General features: G+C 41.5%; 2 protein-coding genes across 2 annotated transcripts in view; one reads left to right on the top strand and one right to left on the bottom strand.

Annotated features, from left to right (window-relative positions):
- Ndf (Nucleosome-destabilizing factor) overlaps positions 1–6,531 on the bottom strand; it is a 61,643-nt gene extending 55,112 nt beyond the window's left edge. The window contains exons 1-6 of the mRNA XM_028311690.1: positions 6,424–6,531; positions 6,300–6,336; positions 5,848–5,930; positions 3,361–3,487; positions 2,123–2,275; positions 536–739 (exon numbers count right to left, since the gene is read on the bottom strand). Of these exons, the coding sequence (XP_028167491.1) occupies positions 536–739; positions 2,123–2,275; positions 3,361–3,487; positions 5,848–5,930; positions 6,300–6,336; positions 6,424–6,458 (639 nt within the window). The 5' untranslated portion in view covers positions 6,459–6,531. The remainder of the gene's footprint in view (positions 1–535; positions 740–2,122; positions 2,276–3,360; positions 3,488–5,847; positions 5,931–6,299; positions 6,337–6,423) is intronic.
- A 2,171-nt stretch (positions 6,532–8,702) lies between these two features.
- Positions 8,703–15,980, top strand: LOC114357894 (uncharacterized). The gene is made up of 7 exons (XM_028311689.1): positions 8,703–8,961; positions 9,844–10,528; positions 10,641–10,774; positions 11,851–11,891; positions 12,194–12,321; positions 13,827–14,088; positions 15,960–15,980. The coding sequence occupies exons 1-7, from the start codon at positions 8,838–8,840 to the stop codon at positions 15,978–15,980; spliced, it is 1,395 nt and encodes a 464-aa protein (XP_028167490.1). The 5' UTR covers positions 8,703–8,837.
- The last annotated feature ends 20 nt before the right edge of the window (positions 15,981–16,000 follow it).

Genomic DNA, 16,000 nt, shown 5'->3' with positions numbered 1-16,000 from the left:
ATAGATCTACCGGCCTCTAATAATTGTATCTTGGGCCTATACTGTTGTTATACCTCAGTGTTTTTCAACCTGTGGGTCGCGACCCCCTGAGGGGTCGCGAAGCCTCTATAGGGGGGTCGCGAGAGGTCGTAAAAACTACCTCAGTAAAAAAAATTCTTATAAAGACAGATTAATCCGAAATCTAATTATGCAAATGTTGTATGTAATGAAGTATTCGGTCCCTACAAACATCTTTGCAACATTATAAAATGCATGAAAAAAAAGCGAACGGTCGGGGGGTCGCCAAAAATTTTACATACTAGGGGGGTCGTGTCATGAAAAAGGTTGAAAAACACTGTTATACCTAATAACTTATAACTTATTATTTATAAAAGCGAAAGGTCACTGATTGACTGACTCACTCATCACGAAATCTCAGAAACTTTTAGAATGTAGGTGCTCACTAAGAACAGATTTTACGAAACTCCACCCCTAAGGGGATAAAACGGGATCGCGAAGTCGCGGGCGGCCGGTAGTAAATTATTATTATACTCACGGGTCGCAGAATGTTGGAGGGGCGATGCAGCAAGCTGGACTTCTTGGAGAACGAGTGGTTGAACATCGAGGGCTTCTCGGTGGCGAGGTCTGAATCGGTGAAGGATCGCGCGCCGCTGCTCTTTGCCTTCTTGCGGGGCGTGCCCTTGGTGCCGGCTGACGACGACCGTTTTATAGGCTTCACCTTTGAAATGCCCAAACGTATCTATAAATGTTTAGAAGATTAAGCATTTTGAAGAAAAACAGGAGAACGGAACATTCCAGTGCCACGTTTAAATGATTTTGCATTATTCTCTAGCGAAAAGGGTTTTTCTATGACTTTCATACAAAAACCCTTTTCGCTCTAGTTCATAGTTTCAATTGACTTGATTTAAAATAAAAGTTGTTTGAAAATTCTTACCTATATAAAGTAGGGCCGACTTTATGTAGGCAAGAATTTTAGCCAATTAAAATATGAAACTATGAACCTGGTCAGAATTAAAATCGACCAGTTACACCGAATCGTAAACGGTGGGTTAAGTTCGAAATGTACGAAAGTGGCAACGGCAGAGTAGTGACAAGAATGCCTTCAATGAATGGGAAAATCTTGGGACCACAAGGTGGACCGACGACCTATAAAGGATGCAGGCCGCTACCAAACGGCCTTTGTGGAAATCATTGGGGGAGGCCTAGTTCAGCAGTGGACGTCCTATGGCTGAATGGAACATACCTTAGGGGTGGCACTCTTCTTCTTGACCTCGGGCGAGTGCCTTCAATTAATGGGAAAATCTTGGGACTATAAGGTGGACCGATTACCTCATAAAGGTAGCAGGAAGGCGCTGGATGCAGGCCGCTACCAACCGGCCTTTGTGGAAATCATTGGGGGAGGCCTAGTTCAGCAGTGGACGTCCTATGGCTGAAATGATGATGATGATGTGAATAGGAACATACCTTAGGGGTGACACTATTCTTATTGACCTCGGGCGAATGCCTTCAATGAATGGGAAAAACTTGGGACCACAAGGTGGACCGATGACCTCATTAAGGTAGGAAGGCGCTGGATGCAGGCCGCTCCCAACCGGCCTTTGTGGAAATCATTGGGGGAGGCCTATGTTCAGCAGTGGACGTCCTATGGCTGAAATGATGATGATGAATGGAACATACCTTAAGGGTGGCACTCTTCTTCTTGACCTCGGGCGAATGCCTTAAATGAATGGGAAAATCTAAGGACTATAAGGTGGACCGACTACCTCATAAAGGTAGCAGGAAGGCGCTGGATGCAGGCCGCTCCCAACCGGCCTTTGTGGAAATCATTGCGGGAGGCCTAGTGCAGCAGTGGACGTCCTATGGCTGAAATGATGATGATGATGAATGGAACATACCTTAGGGCTGGCACTATTCTTATTGACCTCGGGCGAATGCCTTCAATGAATGGAAAAATCTTGGGACTACAAGGTGGACCGACTACTTCATAAAGGTAACAGGAAGGCGCTGGATGAAGGCCACTACTAACACCGACCTTTGTGGAAATCATTTGGGAAGGCCTAGTTCAGTTAAGTTCAGCAGTGGACGTCCTATGGCTGAAATGATGATGATGAATGGAACATACCTTAGGGGTGGCACTCTTCTTCTTGACCTCGGGCGAGGAACCTTCCTCCGGCTCGTCGTGCGCCTGGCGCGTCTCCTCTTCCTCCAGCACGTCCTTCAGCTTGTCGAACTCCTCTTCAGCGTTGCGTGCGTGGTCGTCCAAGTCACCGAATTTCTGGCGCACAAACTTACAACTCAGCAACGCATGAGACATGTATATCGGGACTATTCCCACCTCTCGTTCAAAATCCTACTAATATTATAAATGCGAATCAAAAATATTTTATTCAATTTTAACCACTGGTGGCACTTGTGAACGTCGAAATACAGTAAAAAAAAGGTAGCCCTTAAGGAGCACTTTACATGCCTCCTTATCTTTTGGGCCCTACCAGCGCTTCGAGACAAACATGGCTAAAGCCTGGTCCGTGAGCACGTAGAATCCCTTCCAATGACCCCAAGCTACCCATCCCTATCGCTCGCGCGTAATTATGTTGCTGTCGCGACTGTGCGACGGGCGCCCGCAGTGAGTGTGCGAGGGATTCTACGTGCCCACGGACCAGGCTTTAGTGCTGAGAAGAAACGCCGGAACAAACTCAGTCACCACTAGTTTCCACAGCTACAACTCCTGTGTAGCCAGGATCTACAGCTTGACCGCCGATAAAAACCCAACCAGTGAAGTCGTCCCGGGGGAAAGTTAAAACTGTCCATTGGACCCGCAACGAAATTAATCAGAAGAACATAGGAGTTCGAAGTTAAGGTTCGACTTCAAAAGACATGTATAGTGTGTCGAAAGGGTCTGCTTATTTTGAGGAATTGGAATGAAACAGACATGTGCATTATTAAACCTCGTGAACAAGGGCGCCGCCCTAGCTCATTAGGTGTCAGGGAACATAAACATCCTCTTTCGATGCCCCTTGATAAAAACGGTCGCATCAGATTATTAAGGTTGACGCAATACATACATGCAAACTAAATTAAGGAATACTGTTTATGGTAAGCCCCTCCTCGCCGCCTAAAGCAGTCGGCCCAAGGATAAAATCACCTAGGTGATCAAATTTTACTTCTTAACCATGGTGATCAAAGGACACCAGCGTTGCCTGGAGTCCACTTTGATCACCTGGGTGATCAAATCTACCTGGATGACCTGATGAAAGTGGAATAGACAGTTTTGTCACTGAAAACGCCTAATGAGATGGGAATACATAGACTGCACTGTGAATATAACAAAAAATGCTCAATTGTGTTGTTTCTGCTACCTACCTCAGGATGTTCGATGAACTCCTCGATCTGGTTGACGGCCTCCTTGAAGGCGGCGGTCTTGCACGACTTGATGAGCTGCTCCTTGAACTCCTGGTACGGCTTAATGTTATTCTCCTCTATCCAGGCGCTGTTGGCAAAAGTTTCAGAACTAAAGTTTAAAGCGCAGTAACCCACTGAGGTGGGAAGCGGTCCAGCAGCGGAACAAAGCATTTTAGGCACCGCTAAAGCTTCAACCACACCAACGCTTGCTGATCGCCATCGTCGACGCGATCATAGGCCAATGACAGGTCGCGCGACCTTTCACTAGTCTATGATCGCGTCACCTTTCACTAGCCTATGATCGCGTCGACAATGGCGATCAGCAAGCGTTGGTGTGGTTGAAGCTTAAGGGTCGCCACACACGGGTCACACGAAAATGTATGTAAATATGTCGATTGTCGGTGCTAAAATCAAGTGACAGTGGACGGGGAACATAGATGATGGCCTTTGGGGCAGAAAAGTTCTCGAGTGGCGACCACGGACCGTAGTGTAGGCAAGCCCCCCACTAGGTGGACCGACGATCTGGTGAAAATCGCGGGAATAACCTGGATGCGGGCAGCGCAGGATCTGTCGCTATGGAAATCCTTGAGGAAGGACTTTGCCCTAAGCCGTCGACATGACCCAAGCAAGCCTAGTGTTAGTAGGCGCATGAGCCTGGAGTACCCTGGTAATGTGCATCCCTAGAAACCTGCTTTGTATTTCGACCGTGTCTAAGCGAAGGATATCTTAAATTGATTGCTAAAGCGCACAATACACACGTATCATCGAGTAGGAAGACGTCGCAAATGTCGACACTTTTGTATCTTCTGGATGGTATAAAAAGCCACCAGTGAATATTTTATTTTTACACATTCAAATTAAAATCAATCACTCCCTGCACACTGCACAGATGTGAACACTTTGTGTCCAATAAGTCCAATAGCTTCCACTTATCACTATTCTAAGACTCAGTTTCTCATGAAGTTCCCTGTCGGTAACAGTATCAGAAGTTTGTGCAGTCCTTTAGATTTTTTTATAATGTAATTGAATTTCATACATAAATGATATCTTATTGACACGATTTTCATTCAAGTAACGACACAGTGCAGAGTAGTTTTGGAATAGCATCAAGCAAATAACATTTGCTTGCAATGGGTATACATACAGTGCATAATGTAATGATAAAAAGTATGTAATATTTAATTTTGTTAAATGCTTTTATTGTAGTTTTATGCTGTGGTATGTATTTTGTGATTTTATATCAATGTGTAATAAGTTTCATATTTTTCTAATTTAATTTTTCATGTATTTCTTACTTCCAATACAATATACTATTATTTATGTAATAAATGACCATGACTATGACTTTATTACTCTTTGCAAAACATCCACCATTGTGGGAAATCAATTCCCTTAAACTTTTATCATCCTACAGTGTGACACCCACAATGCTTTATGGTATTTTTGTTTATCATATTCTGAATTATTCCATATACATAAGTAATGATAAATAATCTTGTACAAAAGTATCAATAAATAACTAGCTGTGCAAACGGGTCGTACACCCGAAAATCCCTTAAACCTATGTAACATCGACATCATATTCTCACAATAACATTAGAATCCATTGAGCCGTTTCGTAGTTTTATCAAAACACTGTTAAGGCTGATTTACTTGTATTAAGTAGTTCAGTAAGTAACTTAATTTTTAGTGATCAAATTGCATCGTAACTAAATTTTAAGTCTATGTTCAAACATCAAGCTCTTGTTTACTTTGAAACTGCTTGTCAAAATGTGTTAAGTGACAAGCCTCGTCCACCAACATACCAGAAAAATTTAGTTAAAATCTAGTTACCTACTTATCTACTTAATATGTGTAAATCAGCCTTTTCAAAATAATTTTATATAAAAGATAAAACGACTTATTACTTTACTTACTTTGGTGGCGAATTGTTAGCTATAATTACAAAATAACTACTTCTTATAAAAGTAGATATTCATGCCCACGACAATATAGTTTTGCGGGATACTGTAATGTAGGATCCAGGCAAAACTGAACTGCTGTGACAAACGTATTTGAAATTACAAATTCAAACAGATTAGTTATTAGTGGATGTTTTTAAGTTTTAGTGCAGTCACAATTGAAGTTTGAAGCACTGGGTCCTGACTGTAGTTCTATATTGGATAGAACTAAAGCCATATTAAATGCTTGCTATGCTATTAACACATATAAACCTTGTGAAAAATCTAGTAATCTCCAATTTATGGGATATTCAAATTAAATTTCTGAATGATCAAGCGACCCTATTTTGGGAGTCTCAGATTTCACGGACAGCTGGCAGATGGCAGCCCTACAGTAGATGCAAAGAATTTGTAGAGTATTAAGATAACTAGAAAACCTGAAATAGCCCAACTGTATATCAGCAAGACATCAATATTGCAATTATATAAAAATGTTGAATTTACTCACTAGTTGTTAGTTCCAAAGAAGTAGATGCATTGCACATTTGTCGCCTTCTTAGGGAGCTTGAGCTCTGGAGTAGGAATGGCGACCTGGAACACCACAAACACATAAAATTAGGTTATATGACACCAATCTCAAATTGGCAAGAAACATTTATTGTGTAGTTAATCAGAGTCAACACAACAAAAAGTACGCTAAGAATTTTTTATCGGATCTTATTACAAATTGGCCAAAATAGTGTTTTAGTGAAAACTTGTCTTGCTTGAAACAATCTGTAAGTAACGCTAGACTTTCCCGCCCATCTCTGATGTTTGATAACAGACAAAACCAATAACAATTAATTATTATTTATCGTACAAACAATTCTACAAACATAAACCTAAAAGAACTTATGGAAAAGACCAAAATATTAAGATTTTTCATAATCTCCGAAAAGATCAAAAAGCAAAGCCACTCACCCGGCCGGGCCAAGGGCTGAACCCCTTCATTTTAGCCCTGAAACAAAGTTATTTAATTTATTACTTATTCACGATGAACAAACGAACAGCTTTTAGGTCAAAAAAATACAATTTTCCTACATACCAAACTAAATCACCAAGTTTATAAGGTTCCGACATAGTACACGACTGCCTTTCACAAATTTCCACGACGAACTAATCAAAGACAAAACAAACCCTGACTGATGATGACAAATAATACCACAGATATGGATAAAGTCCCACGATTCTGAAACGTCCAGTGGCGAAAATCAAAAACTAAACCCAGTATTGATATTAGCGCCCTCCCGTAATGTCATTTAATAAGGTGGTCCAACGTGGCAAAAATCAGAACCAGCGATTCGGTACGGTGGCGCCCCCCTGTCAATGTCACGGGTGGAACGTGTCAGTTTCGTATAATGTGTTCTGTGGTGTAGGACATAAGCTTGTCATAGTCTAGTGATGTAGACGTTGTTATATTTAAATTAACTTGCTCAATCGTTACACTGGATCGTAACGAAAACGGACCATTTAGATTTAGAAAATCCTAATTTATCTTCAAGTACTTGACCTAGCAGTGGACGTCGTTTGGCTGAAACGAACGAACTTGACCTAGCTTTATGAAACAAAACATTAAGAAAAGTACTTATTTTTATTTATTTCACATGAATTTAAAATAAAAAGCTTGAATTAATTTAGTCTTTATTAGGTCAGACACCTTTGAAGACATTATAGACTTTTTATATTTGGCCAAAAAAATTTCATTTGGCAAAACAACTGCAAATTTTTAATTTCAAAAGTTTGTATACAGATAAACGAAGCGATCATAACCCCAAAGTCCTGGGGGGTAACAGGGTGCCATAGGACTTGTGACGGGGGGGGGGATCGATCGGGGTACAAATAATAGTAGTAAGAAAAAAAGTACAAATAAACTCCAAATGCAGCAATTATAGCCAGATACTTAGATAAAGCGGATTTATTTCCACTTTAAAAACAATTTTTTTTTGTTTCCTTATGCGCTTTATTTTTTTTTTCATATTTTTTGGGATAGTACCTACATTAGTAGAGCTACCTCCCCTATCAGTTTGATACGTCCATTCTGGGACACCCATAAACATACAAACAAATTTTGCCAAATGATAATTGACCAAATGAATTAGGTGCAAAAAGTAACAGTTGCTAAAAGTTAATTGGGAAATGAAACTTTGGCGATAAGTTGTTTGCGAAGTGAAATATGGCGAAAAGTAATTTGGCCAAACGGAAGGATATCCTTATTAAGTGATCACTTATTTGCGGTCCAAAATTCAAATTCGAATAGTTTATTCAGTACATAGGCTTTTTCCAGTGTGTGTTACCACTGTTACCAGTGATGACATACGGCTCCGAAACGTGGCCTCTCACCATAGGCCTCATAAAGAAGCTCAAAGTTGCACAGCGTGCTATAGCGGAAAGGGCTGTTCTCGGTGTTTCTTTACGAGATCAAATCAGAAATGAGGAGATATCACATAATTGTAAACGAACTAAAGTCACTGACATAGCCCGATGGATTAGCAAGCTGAAATAGCAATGGGCAGGGCACATAGTACGCAGAACTGACGACCGATGGAGCAGAAGGTTCTGGAGTGGGAAAACGCAGCGTGGGACGTCCACCCACAAGGTGAACCGACGACCTGATAAAGGTAGCTGGAGGGCGCTGGATGCGGGCCGCTGCCAACCGTGCGATGTGGAAGTCATTGGGGGAGGCCTATATTCAGCAGTGGACGTCCTATGGCTGAAATGATGATGATGATAATAGGCCATTTCCAGGGCACTTATACACGTCCCAAACATAGCTTGACCTACTACACGCTCACCGTTTAGACCTACCCTGGACTACGACAAACATTTTAAAATCAAAATCAGCTCAATCGGCCCAGCCGTTCTCGAGTTTTCATCAGACTAATGAACATCAATTCATTTTTATTTATATAGATGGATTTTTAACACTATTCAACAAGAATGACCTACCTTTGTATGTGACCAGTGAAGCTAATATGAAAGTAATTTAAAATATGAATTTACTTTGATTTATGTACATTAAGCACAATGAAAATATTATTAGCAAATTAATTAGAATTTATTAACAATATAGAATAACACTTATTACTATGCCTACGCTTACTAAATTACTAATTTATTCTACAGTCAAAGTTTTTATGAATTTTACAAAATAACATTTTTTTCGGAATTAATTAATTGTGGAATCGAGTCGCACGTTACCTCCTGTTTTCTTTGCGATTGTAGTACGATTGTGTACGATGATACGATTATTTTTGCGTTGCGGCAATCACTAACTAAATTTCGCTAAAATGACACTAATGACGTTTACAATGTTTATTCATTTTTCATTTGGAAATTTAAAAAAACAGTGGAGTGGTGTGGATTGCAGTGGACTCATAGTGGACTGTGGAAAAGACCCGCCAATCGTAACAAATACGAAGTCGTCTTCATTAGAAGCTAGGATTATCTATTTGATATAAAATGTCGAAGAGATCTACCAATACGCCAATAGGCCATGATGCAAAAAAACCCAAACTGCATATTACCCGATCAGACCACCCCATCCCGTCTAGTCAACAAAACAGCAGTTTTTCTATTATACAAGGTAAGTGTTTTAGGTTATCATCAGACTCTTATTCTTTAAGACTAAAACATGTGCAGCCCAAAGGAGGGTTATAGGGTTTAGACCTAACAAACAAAGAGCTAGAGGTGTAGCAAAGGGTATTTCAGGCTTAGCCAAATTTTTTGGTATAGAATTGCTACTTGAAAATTTTTCACTTATTATGTTCAGCTTCGAGTGCAAGTATTTTTTGTCCTTTTAAAACCTGTGCTAAAAATTTTCTGTCAAATATGTTCCATTTTAGTGCACACCTTTTGGTACACCTGGACTGCAAGGTTGTCAGTTTCTGGTTAATATGTAGGTAGTTAATTTACTAAAACATTGGGATAAATCATAGTAATGTCATGGATCATTCTCACTAGAGAACAACACAGATTGTAGTGATATTTGAAAAGTTTAGACTACAAGTAAATTGTGCTAATGAATTTAAAAATGCCAGCGTGGTCCACAGCTGGACATCGGTCTTTGGCCCTTCTCTTTGGCTATTATGATTTCACATTTGCCAATGTTACGTGACCATACCTATAACACATAGAGAGAACGGTCCATGGCAGGGTAAACATATTCGCTCCTCATAGCTTTTTTGTGTTATGTGGTGTTTTGATTTTTTTTGTATGATACTTTAATAATTTATTGAAACCCATTGTAATGTGACATGACCAAGAGTTTCATTTGTACATTATCACGAGGAAAAAATACCATTTTCATTTGTTTTCTTTAAAAATCTTTGAAACGCTACATACCTACTAAACAGCTATGTGATGTAATGCCATTACATCCAATAGCTTACATAAGTAATTAGCTTTTTGAAAAATTATGTACATAGTTAATATGTTGTTTTAGTTTGGCATGTGTTAATTTTTGTAGAAAACGAGTGTGATGTATGGGGCGATGATGCTGATGATGAAATTTTACTTCAAGCGAGCCAAGCTTGCGATGAAGAATCAAATGATATTAGTATTTTACCCGACTACAGTAATTGGAAGCAACCAGCATCCACCAGCACACAGTATCAGCCAAGTCCCAGCACTTCCAAAGCCTCATTTGAGTTTAAAAAGCCTAGTTCCAAACTCCCAGCCTCCGTTCACCTAAAGTATAAATGTAACACAATATCATCACCGCTACCCGGCATATCCACTATGTCTCACAACAGACCTCCCAGTATCACCGACGACTTGGCAATCAGTGACAAAATTGTGTCGGGAGACGATTCTGATGTATGGCGACGGCTGCTTCTATTAGAAGAGGAGAACAATAAATTAAAATCTGAATATGGAAAGTTATCCGATAAAGTTGTCACAAAGGAGGGTGAGGCGTCTATTTTGCGAAGTCAGTTAAAAGCGTCTCAGTTAGCCAACGATAATGCCAGAATGGACAAGATCAGGGCTCAGGAAAGAGTTCAGATGGAGTGTGATGAGAAGATGGCAGCAATGACGCGAGAGTTGCAAAGCCTGAAGTCTCAGTTGGAATTTAAGGACTTGGAAATTTTAAATGTTAAAGACAAGTTTAAAAAGTTAGAGGCCAACAAACTTAGACAGAATGAAATATTAAGGTGAGTGAGGTCAGAAAGACGAGATTCAGTGAAACTGTACCATTAATTAATTTTCATGGAACAAAATTATGGGTCTGCTCAAAGTTCATAGATGCATATAAATATATTTCAGTCATAGAAACAACAATACTGTCGCTGGTCTGAATGATGGTATGACTCAGCAAAAGAAAGTTCAGACTACATCCAGTAGCATACAAACAGAAGACAAAGCTCCCTTCATCAAACTCAATAAATATCGTAGAAGAGGTAAATACTGTTCACACATATGATATACATACATTACGATTTATATTAAAAACTAGCGGCCAGCCTCGTCTCGCACGGTTGCACTGGAATTTCCCGGCTTTTCTCATCTTTATAATGCATGTTTTATACAATAAACCTTCCTCTTGAGTCACTCTTAACTATTAAAAAAACCGCATCGAAATCCGTTGCATAGTTTTAAAGATCTAACGCCCGTATTCACAAACATTACTGTGAGGTCTCACAGTGCGCGCGGACGCACAGGGTCAGACACGAACCAATCACAGAGCTCTATTCAACGCTGTGCGTTCGATTTGCTGCTTCACTTAAACAAGCATCGTTTGTGAATACGGGTGTTAGTATACTCGTACATAATAGACAGACAGCGGAAAGCGACCTTGTTTTATACTATGTGCTTAGTGATGTACAGACGACGTCCCATCATATACCTTAAGGCAGTGCTTTTCAACCATTTTCATAACGCGATCCCCCATAGTATGAAAAAATATTTTGCGACCCCCCGACCGCTCGTTTTTTTTTCCCATGGCTTTTATAATATTACAAAAATGCTGTAGGAATCGAATATTTCAATCCATACAACATTTATCCATTTGCATAATTAGTTTTTACGACCTCTCGCGACCCCCTTATAGAGGCTTGGCGATCCCCCAGGGGGTCGCGACCCACAGGTTGAACAACACTGCCTTATGGCATAATGCAGCGGTTCCCGAATGGTGGTCCGCGGAACCCTGGGGTTCCATGGAAAGGCCGCAAGAGTTCCGTAAAAAATATTATCCCACGTTTCGTGACCGACGTTGTTCGCTCGCACCGACTTGTTTACGCACAAGGGAGGGGCAGGGCGTGCGGGCGGAGTAGTACGGGGGTTCCGCTAGGAAAAGTAGGTATAATCAATTAGGGTTCCTTGGCAAAAAAAAATTGGGAAACCCTGGCATAATGGGCCCATGCTAAAATTGCGCGAACGCACGCCTCGCATGTCCTCTGACGCTGCATGCGCGCGAGCTAACTGGTGACGCTTATTCGTTATACATTGGCAGTTAATATCCCCTGGTTGCTTGCAGGTGACTTTCACACCCCAACAAAGAAGGATGGCAATTCACAGGTATGTTATTATAATAATTATTTATCTTCATATTATAGAGGTCATATAAAATTTTACATAATTTTCGATAGTTATTTTGTAGTTCGTTCGTTCGTTTCAGCCGAAAGACGTCCACTGCTGGACAAAGGCCTCCCCCAAAGATTTCCACGAAGACCGGTCCTGCGCCGCTCGCATCTAGGCACTTCCTGCGACCTTCACCAGATCGTCGGTCCACCTAGTGGGAGGCCTGCCCACGCTACGTCTTCCGGCTCGTGGTCGCCACTCGAATAAATTGCAATACAATTGTTGTGTTTTATATGCAGCTATCGGAAGTATTAGGAAGTCTGCGCGAGCTGAAGTGGGAGTTGGAAGCTGGAGCGCCGGCCGACGTCGACGAGCCGCAGCCCGACACCCTGGGGCCCGACGTGTCGCTGGACCGCCTCCGCGATGTGTGAGTTCTTTTCTAGCGTTTCAGACTGCAGCTGGACATAGGCCCCCTTATGGCGCAATTTCACTAGTCGATAGGATCCGCATGCGGAGCGCGAGAGATTTCTGGAACGCATGCCACAGGGCCCGCATTCGGGGAACCGTTTTCATTCGTCGATAGGGTCCGCATGCGGAGTGCGAGAGATTTCTGGAACGCGTGCCACAGGGCCCGCAATCTGGGTGCGAAGTTTACTAAAAAATAGAAACAGGCATGACGCGTCAGAAAATCTGAATGATGACTTCATTGGTCGATAGCACGGTCGGTATAATGCATGCGGGGAATCCCCGCAGGCGTTGTACCGAACGCGTATCGACTTGCAACTTTCATTGGTCGTTATACCGAACGAGTTATCGACTAATGAAAATGCGCCATTAAAGATTTCTACAACAACCGGTTCTACGCACTTGTTTCCAATCAGTCACACCAAAACGAGTAACCCTGTATGTAACTCGTTGTGAAAAAAATCCCATCCAGTCACATCCCTACTCGTTAGTATTTTCTTACTGTAAGGTTTTAAAAAAAGAATTGGTAATTGGTACTAGGGCTTGGCGTTGTTGAGTTTTGCGCTTACCAACACATTTTGCGATTCATTTTTAATGTTTGTGATCAGTACGAGTGCGACTCGTACAAAAATTCCCTATGAGTAACAGGGTTATTCGTTTGGGTGTGACTAGTTGGGAAAAAGCCGTTCTACGCTGCTCGCATTCAGCCAGGTAGGTACTTCCTTCCCCAGATCGTCGGTCCAGCTTGCGGGAGGCCTGCCCACACTATCCTCGTCGTTGCCGCTCGATAACTTTCTGCCCTAATGGCCATAAGCCCTAGGAGCTAGTTTCCTAAAAAAAACTTTTAGTCCGTCAATTACATTATCAGAAAATATTGGACACGTATATTTTTAACAAGTAATTACGAAGTGATGATGTATTGAAGTTCCGCGTGACGTCAAAAAGTGCTACACTTTTAAGGACGCCTTGACGTCACGGGCCTCTTCTTTTAAACTATGGCGCGCTTGATCTCTTTAAATTTTGATTAGTTTCAAAAAGTGAAAAATACGTGTCCAGTATTGTTAGATAAGTTAAACGACGGACTCGAATTCAAACTCTTGCTTTTTTTCCCAGGAAACATCCCTATTACCTAGTTCGATGTTTTTCAAGTTATAATTTACAATTCGGTTACTTTGCTTTTAAAAGCCTGTTTGCAAAAATAAATGAGTTTTATCAATCTATGGGGATGGAGCACACTGAAAACCAGCGCCGTGTGGCCTTCGTCACCGTGGGCATATGCTGAGTGGGGTCCCGTAGCAGTGGGCATCTTGTTGGTGGATGGGTGGCACTGCTCAGTTTACTCTTGTTTTTATTTTTTCTTCTTCCATTATTATGTGCCACTGTCATGTCTATGTAATTGCCTGTATTTGTGTGATGTCCGTCCATTGTAATAAATGTATCTTTCTTTCTTTCTATCTACGTTGGTAGTTTCCCGCTGTACCGCGGCGAGCGCGGCGTGGCGGCGCGCCTTGTACTAGCAGCGCTGGCATCGGAGCCGCACCCGCCTCTGGCCCGCGACCAGTGGGACCACATACTCACGTGGGCTACCGAGATATGCATCTTGATAGAGAAACAAGTGAGTTCGGGACTATTCCCACCTCTCGTTCCCACCGCTGCAACGGCTGGAAATTTCTACTCCGACAAGCGTTACTTCTTCTTTTCGTGTCGACAACAAACCTACACAGTGTCAGCCCAAAACTCCGCCACAAGAGTGGCGTTGTCAGCAGCACTCATCAAATCCTCCTGAGTGCAGTTGCTTGGGCACTCGGGGCATGACATCAGGTGCTTCATCGACTGGGGAACAAAACTGCACCTGCACTAGGGCATGTAATATCGGAAGGTTTTCAATTCCGATATTGGATTCCGATATTAGATCTCAATATCGGAATTCCGATATTAATATCGGAATTGAGTTCATATGCTATAAAATTAATATTTGGTTATATTCGTAAGAATTCTGGATTGTTTACAATAAAATAATAGGCCAAGAGCTTCCTCGTTGTGGATAAAAAAAAAAAAAAAAAAATGATTTCAATCAAAATCTATAATTTGGTACAAAACAGCACTTCATAAAATTGAAGTATTTCAAAACAATTTTTACGTTATGGGTATCCATTGCATTTGGTTTTTTATGTGACAAGAGGCAAACGAGCAGACGGACCTAGCAAATAATTAAAGTGTTTTTGTAAAATCACAGGTATTAAACAAACTTTTACTCCTTCATTATATTACCCTGTTTTATGTTGGAGGAATGAATTTTAGAGTCATTCAAATCACGTGTTACAAAAATTGTAGAGAGTGGTAAAAAACTTGAATATGCTTGTTATTTGTTCCTTTTTCATTATCGATGTACAACTCACAAAACCACGAGCCATCATCATCATCATATCAGCCATAGGACGTCCACTGCTGAACACAGGCTCCGATGCTGATTTTCACAATGGCTGGTTGGTGGCGGCCTGACTCTAGCGCCTTCCTGCTACCTTTATGAGGTCGTCGGTCCACCTTGTGGTTATGAGTACGCTACTACCTACGCTGCGCTTTCCGGTACGTGGCCTCCACTGCTGAATTTTGCTGCCTCATCGTCCGTCTCTTTTGCGTACTAAGGCAGAACCGTTGGAAGACGTTATCACAGAAGACATGCTCGAAGACCTTAATCGAGTTTCTCAACAGGTAGGCCTTCGGATGAATATGGAAAAAACGAAGCTTATGTCGAATGTCCATGTTGCCCCTTACCCTGTTTCGGTTAGGAGCTCAATTCTCGAGATTGTTGACAAGTAAGTATATCTATCTCGGACAAACGATTAGCTAGGTAGTTAGATGCAATTTCGAAAAAGAGATAAATCGTCAAATACGAAGGTGAAAGTCTTCAATTAGTGTGTGTTACCAGTGATGATATACGGCTCGAAAACGTGGCATTTGAATTTATGACACAACGTGCTATGGAGAGGGATAAGTTTGGTGTTTCTTTACGAGATCTAATCAGAAATGAGGAGCTCCGTAAACTAACCAAAGTCGCTGATATAGCCCGACGGATTAGCAAGCTGAAGTGGTAGTGGGCAGGGTACATAGTACGCAGAACTGACGGTCCATAGTCCAGTAAAATTAATGTTTGAAAGCGAGTTGAGCTTGAGATGTCTTTGTTTGTTGACCAAGGACCTATGGCAAATGCTAAAATCGATTTAGAACAAGTTCAATTAACCATAAATAGTGATGGTGAGAGACATGAGAAAATCATTGGTCTTTGCCAATCATGTACTTTGGGCTTTGTGGCACGTTTTGGTGAGTTTAAACGCTTTGTTTAAAATCTGAATTAAAACTTTTATCTGATTCCGATATTACGATATTGGATCGCTCAATATCGGAATTGAAATATCGGATCTCGCAGTCCGAGATTCCGATATTACGAGATTCCGAGATTCCGATATTCATGCCCTAACCTGCACTCTATGTTTAAGCCATCCAAGAATCCCCACCTGACCAGATTGCCCTTACTACGGCCAACCTGCGTCCGAAGTCTATTTAAAGACTTCCAGGTAAGCCAGGGGAACTCATGTCCAGGCGGAGGACTCTCAGACATAGGGACAAAAGGGCAGGGGAGA

The sequence above is a fragment of the Ostrinia furnacalis genome, unplaced genomic scaffold, assembly GCF_004193835.3.
Source record: "Ostrinia furnacalis isolate ACB-3 unplaced genomic scaffold, ASM419383v2 OfSCF3542, whole genome shotgun sequence".
Taxonomy (NCBI): Eukaryota; Metazoa; Arthropoda; class Insecta; order Lepidoptera; family Crambidae; genus Ostrinia; species Ostrinia furnacalis.
The sequence above is the reverse complement of the archived record's forward strand: the minus strand, read 5'-3'. Positions and strand labels throughout refer to the sequence as shown.